The sequence below is a fragment of the Malaya genurostris genome, chromosome 2 (assembly GCF_030247185.1).
Source record: "Malaya genurostris strain Urasoe2022 chromosome 2, Malgen_1.1, whole genome shotgun sequence".
Lineage (NCBI taxonomy): Eukaryota > Metazoa > Arthropoda > Insecta > Diptera > Culicidae > Malaya > Malaya genurostris.
In genome coordinates, this window is record NC_080571.1 from 128168090 (window position 1) to 128175108 (window position 7019).

Sequence of the window (7019 nt, forward strand, 5' to 3'; positions counted from 1 at the left end):
GGTGTCAATTCAAAGTTGTGATGTGAAGATAACCATAGATACTTATTTTTCATTAAATATGGCAAAGACACAATTATCTTTTAGTATTCGTCCATAAGTACTATTATTGAACCGAACAACAATCGTGTAATCTAACTGAATGGTTAGAAACTGACATGGTCTGATCAATTAAAAATTTGAATAGGAACCGATGAACTCAGTTAGGTTTCAGTTCAATTATTATGTGCATCAAAACAACAAGCTTCTGATCGCTACACGCTTTGTAACTATGACAATGTTCATTCATGTGATTATCAAGTTTAAATGTGAACGAAATTGCGAAACTTTGCTGCGTCTTCAATAGTTCTTAGTATGCGAATGTGAGAATAAATGGAAGGAACAACATATTTTGTGCGGACTGTTTCACGTGTTTTCTTCCTTGGATTGTTACCATAGTATTTACCGACACTTTCCAAAGATTATCAACGCTTTTCAACGAAGGATCAATCGAACTACACTATTACTAAGTTTACTGGTTCACGGTTATAGATTCAACATTTCTCGATGAAAATTCTCTTTCTCGAAAGTTATCGTCATAATATTAAACCGTTTTTTTTGTCCAGGTTTATATCTACGGTTTTACGTATCTAAAATTGATCTAGCTTTGAAATCATCATCATTTACTTCCAGTTGAAGGATATATTTTAAAATCTTTACAAGACAAAAATGTGGGAAGCGTAAAAAACTAAATATTATGAAAGAATAGATTGGTCAATCATTCAAAGAGTACATTAATCAATCATTCGCAAACAATCTAAGCACTTACACTAGATTAAGGTGCTAATTTTAGTGTAGTACATCCACCATCATCTTTATTTTTGTTTTTGTTATAACAATCTCTGAATTGTTTAATTTTTAATGTAATTGTGCTCGGTCGTGTCTTGCATACAACCCTATAATTTTTTTGTAACTTGGTTCTGTTAAATGACGGGGGTATTAGTAGGTTTGTTGTTGACAAGTTCGGTTTTCCTTCGTACTTCTGTTACATTTTGGCTCTTTAATTCTTTTAGCATTTCTTCTGATGATATGGGAATTGTATTGATGTCGTTGTTTACTATTTAGACTTTGTTGTGAGTCGGGTGCGGGATGATCTCGACTGGGTATCCGTAGCCTAGATTTTTTATTAATCATAGTTTCTTGTACACATGTCCTGATGTCGTCTTCGGGGTTCCTCGCGATGTTGATAGCTCGTAACAGTAGAACGTGTGTGTCGATTTCATCTCCGTTCTGTATGAACGAGGGTGTAGAACTGCTGGGGAGTAATATAGGAAAGTCATCCTGGGGTGGGGGCTCTAGGCCGCACTTTTTTAATTGTAGGTTATTTGGATTGTAGTTAAATAATTACTTCCTGGGTGGGCGAAGTACTGCAACCTAGCCAGCACTAGTCGTCGATGATCGTTGTTCTCTAGTTTTGAGTCGATTATTGAACTAGATGTCACTAAACGATTAGTGTTTGAGTGCTTGGCTCAGAGTTCGTACCATCGTATTGTTTCGCCCGCGCGACGTGGATTCGCATCTTGCTGAGTCGGCACAGACAACGAGCCGCAATTAGGCAAATTAGTTGTTTTTAGTGGCCCGCTCATCTAGAAACTTTAAAATTCCGTATTTTCAGGTAATTGTAGTATCTTGATGTGCTATATTTCTGTAGAGGCTTGACAGTTGCCGAAAGGAACTAACATTTTCAACTGATTACCTATTACCTATGCATATTATTTTCGATCCAGAATCGATAACAGTTGGATATGACAAACAGCTCTTCTTACCAAAATCGAATATTTTGGAATGCAGCTCTCAACGAGGCCATAAGAGTTCTTCACCCCGATTCTGCAATCCGGCGCTATCCAAAATAATAAACATTTAAACTAGACTTGTTTTACAAATCAGCGGAAATATTCTGTTAACAATATTATTCCTTGTATCTAAAACCCTGAATCGTGATTTGTTAATAGTCTAAAATTATTAAGATAGTCGCTTGGTGGAAGTTAGTTCCAACCCACCCAATAAATTAAAATTCGAAGATCGTAGAGTTGTTTCCAATTTTCGTCTAATATGTCAATTATGGTGTTGTTTAAGTGAAATTAAATTTGTCCTCTGGGGCATCAGGGGTGGAATCATGTACGGTGATAAGTGATTATGAAGTCTTGGTGATCAAGCGGTGATCACCAGAAACATAGAAATCACAGAAGATGATCGTATCTGGTGATTGTTCTAATTTCATTTCGCATACTTGTAACTGAGATTTCAAATTGGCAATACGGTGCAACAGTATTGCCAATTTGAAATTTCTTTAAAAATTTTTTTCACAATTTGTGAAATGGTCAATAAAGACAAATGCAAAATTCTAGTAAACTGTAAGAAAATGTTATATACATATTTTATAATTCTGTGAATTATTCAAAACCATGGGTAAATGTGCTCGGTGACGTAAAATCGATGAGCGTAAAATGCTTTGGAAAATCAGTGAACATGGTAGCTCTGCTACCAAAGATAAACTCAAGATAGAGTAGTGTGCGATTTTTTCTGTATCATGATTTGCAAAAAAACGTCAAATTTTGTCTCAATATGGGTAATTGTGTTTTTTTAATAATACTAAGGAAATAAAGTTTTCCAACCAAACCTTTTCTTATTAAAACTAATTTATGTCAATGTCTTTTTATGAAAACTTAACTGAACAGAATGTCGTAATCATCCTAAAATTCAATGAAACTCAAAAAACTACAAGGATCAGCCCCATGGGGTTGTTCGAGCCGTTGATGTGGAACAAGGCAACCAAAATTTCCAATGATTGACATTTTCAATTAATCGTCAAACTTTTGAATCCGCAAGTACACAAGAGTCTGCTTAGATTGATCCTTATTAGGAGTCAACACCGAACACGCGAACCCAGAATATAGACTCTATCGTGATTTGTATTTGTTTTGTAGCCAACGAAATTACATCAATAGCCCAAATGTATACAATTAAATGTTTGTACATGCTTGCGATACGGATATCGATATTTAATCCAATCTTGCATGACACAAGATCAGAGCATACCAATAAAAGCTTCAAATCGTTTATGGCACTTTTTATCTTGCTGTGTAGCAACAACCTACCTCTAGCAAGCTACGCATAAGACTGAAACGTTAGCTATAATTTCGCTTCTATTTGTAGATTCGCGTGCTTCCAACAGCTTTGTTTTTGCTTCGATTGACCAATCAGAGCGCTGCTTTCCCTTTGATATATCGCTTACTCCTTCAAAACCGTCGACTATGGCAGGGAAATCCGGTATGCCGGAGATTTTTTGCAGCCAAAATAGGGCACTGCTAGCTATTAATCAACATTTCAATGATATAAAATTAAAAATACATGGCTATGAACAATCAAATCAATACGTAGAAATATTTCCAATCAAATGGTGACATAATATTAATCATTGACACAAAATTGACTGATCTGTAATTGTTCAAAACCTGACCACATTTCTACGTGTATTTTTCTTGAGTTTCCAGTTTGCACCGTTATATAGAAAACAAAAATGTGTTCCACATTAAAAAGTATCAGTAGTGGACAAGAAGTGATGATCCATATACTCACACGTGATAATGAAATGATAATCATTCAAAAACATTCTCACTATTATTAGTCATGCAGAGATTTTCACTGAAAACGCTGATATTCAATATGGTGGGTGGAAGAGTGTTGTACCAAGTGCTATCGTAGCTAACAGGCTTCTCAGTAGAGGGCTGGTTCAAGTGCTGTGCAAAACTCTGCACTCTTGTTACTTCTATAAACCAAAGTTATGCTAAATAGCGTTTAATGAAGTTAATAAAGATCAACCCTAGAATTAAAACAAAGTTCTTTGTCTCTATAAACCATATTCAGAATGTATTGTTGTTTCGCTGTATTTGCATCACATATTGCTATTGCGTACTGGACTTCCGACATCTGAATATCATCATCTGCTAGTGTAAATCGCTGCATGGCTGATAATCGTGAGAATGATCATTCATAATCATGTGTGTATTTACAGAATATTACTGTAGTGATATTGAAAGGAATGAAAATTTCCCCATACTCAGCGGAGATATTTGACTAGGTGACAAGTGTGCAACACTGATCAGAAATGATAGTCCTGCCCTAATATCAATCTCAGCCAGCACTGGTGGTAAGAAGATTTTTCGAAGGAAGGTTTTCCCAATGTCACTTGTTTGATCTTCCTGAAATGAGTCAGAATATGCATAGATTGATATGATTAACTAAAATGCATAAATTGTTGCTTAAGAAGATTGAGCAAGCAACAAAGGAAAGAACTGCTTTGGAATATTATGCCTATTTAGTGGTTTTACATAAAGATACATTTATGGTTATGTTCAGATTTCCAAAATACATTTATATGAAATGCATCATCACATCACTAGGTGGACCGAATCAGTTTGCCTTGCAACCACGCGGATTATCGGGAATCTGAAGCGTAAGCAGACTGAAGCAGCGTTACTGAAAACATTCGAACTGTGCAGTAGCAATGATGAAGCTCTATTTTCCTTGAAAACCATTCCGAAGTCGATGATCGGTGGACAAAGTTAGAGTTGAAAGATTTACTCTTTCGTCAACTAACAATCTCATCTTATTTGTCTTAACAGACCTAATAAATTCTAAGTAGAACAGCACATCAAACTAGTTGCATGTTAACATAACTGGCAATGTAACGATCATCATAATGCACATTGCCCTTCAAGCAAAAACTTATATTCAGGTATCATTTAAATATATCAGATCTAAATGCAATCTTGTCATAGCCAATTTTTTTCCACCCTACTTAGGTATCATGATTTTAAAACTTTTTGAGTCAACGTGTAGTTCATAAGATTATGTTTGATTATAATATGTTATTATCTGGTTGATTATTTATTAAGATTTTTTTTCAATTTCAGTTTTTGATCGAGCCAAAATCACTTGAAAAACAAGTTAAACTACAATTGCCAATTACGCTTGGAACATATCCATTTAAGACTGGTGACGGAGAGGACACCAATGAATGGGCTGAAACTGTCTTCAAACCGGAAACGCACTACCCATCGACACTACCAATTTTCAGACCTTGGTTGCACGATAAAGCTGATCTTAAATAAATTTCACCGGCACGAGATTTAGTATTTTCAATTTTTTAAGTGATAGATTAGTACATAGTGTTATGCATTTTGTAGTTTATATTTCGGGCGAAACTAACTTAAACTAGTGCCATATGCACATGTAATCAGTTTAATGCGCGTAAAGTATTTTAAGTAAGTGTTCTGTAAACATAAATGAATAAAGTGTAACGAATTTCGCTTCAATTCCAACAAATGTTGTCACTTTGTCACAGAAAACAAGTTACTATATTTTGTTTTTCAAAAAGTGCCAACTGCAAAAGTTTCAAAAACAGTTTTGGGTAGAAAACTTGTTTCCCTTGCATTGCCCAACTGGAGTCAAAATTTAATCCAAATTAAAAATGGTATTTTTGGTACATCGTATTTCAATTATTAAACTCGATTTGTTTCAGTGTAAAATTTAATGTTTCTTATTTTTCAATATCGTGCCCGGGTTGGCGATTCAATGCTTAGGGCGCTGGTCTTACAAGCCAGTTGTCGTATGTTCGAGTGCCGACCTGGAAGGATTGTTAGTGTCAATAGGATCATAGTACTAGCCATGCAATGATTCTGTACGCTATGAATCGACTGCGAAGTCTGTTGAAAAAGAAAGGGTAAATTCTACAAAAGGAATGTAATTGTAAGACTTAACTTTGCTTTATTTGTTCACAATTATCACTCGAAAATGTAGAGAAACTCACCCACACAATACATTTTCGTAGGCTATGTCGTTTACCCATTACTTCCATTTAAATCCAATCGGTAAAGAACAAAGTTGGAGCCCTTTCGAAAGACAGTCTTGATCAATTTTGGAAAAACCAGGTATGCCTCTACATGTATGAAGTGATTCAACGAAATCTGAAAAGGTGCTCCAAACACTTGTTCGAATTAAGGTGAAATTCGTGAATATATTTGATAATGAAAATAACCCAATAAATAAGTAAAACTCTATATATATTTCCATCATACATTTATTCTTTCCCTGATTTTGCTCGGAACTATAGAAGAAAATGAAAAGTATTTGTATATATATTTCAATATATAAAGTCTGCAAATGATATTGTCCCTCCCATGGTTGGTGGACTTGACGGTATTGCAAACATAATCAAATACGATTAATTATTGTTACAATTCAATATAAATATGTGTTAAAACTTTTAGTTTAATTATTGAGTTTATCGAATGAGATATGAAACAATTTGGATAAGATGTTGATTGCATTACGCTCCAACATTCGGGGTTGAAGAGGCTGGTAGGGCTTAGCTGAGCTCTTTTCTATGTTTCATTTTCATACTACCGGCCCTTATTACCAGTATGAAGTGGAAATTAAATAAAATGAACGTACCCAAGTCAGATTTCTCACGATAACGAAACAGTTGAACGGTACATCAAGTTCATCTTTGATGTTTATTGGTAGTTTGTGTACCATAGAATACTGTGGAATGATATGTAATATTGTGAAGTAGAGTAAAACAATATATAATGAAGATGTGAGTAAACTACTGATAACTGTGAAATGATGTTCATCCAGTTTATTTTGTGAGGATGTGTCGTTTGTGACCTGATGGGTGAGATGATGTGTGAGTGAAATGTATAAGTAAGTGCATGCAAGAACGGTAATGAAGGCTACCGTTTCAGCTCAGGACTAACGATCGACCATTAGAAGAGATAGAAATTGGTTGTGATACATTTCGATTGTGAGTCAGTATACACCCGATGTCCAAAAGTGCCTGAACGGATGGTAACACCGTCAAGGATCAACCGAAGATAACGACATGAGAACATGCTGTAGTAATACTCATAATTTACTACATATTATGTTAGTATTTCAATATTACTAACATAATTTTGAAAAATAATAAAAATTAAAAA

The 7019-nt window shown here is 34.8% G+C and overlaps 1 protein-coding gene across 1 annotated transcript in view; it reads left to right on the forward strand.

The window, feature by feature from the left end:
* The window catches only part of LOC131427269 (arrestin domain-containing protein 4), a 60811-nt gene extending 54713 nt beyond the window's left edge, over window positions 1-6098 (forward strand). The window contains exon 5 of the mRNA XM_058590292.1: window positions 4953-6098. Coding sequence (XP_058446275.1) covers window positions 4953-5150 — 198 coding nt within the window. The 3' untranslated portion in view covers window positions 5151-6098. The remainder of the gene's footprint in view (window positions 1-4952) is intronic.
* The last annotated feature ends 921 nt before the right edge of the window (window positions 6099-7019 follow it).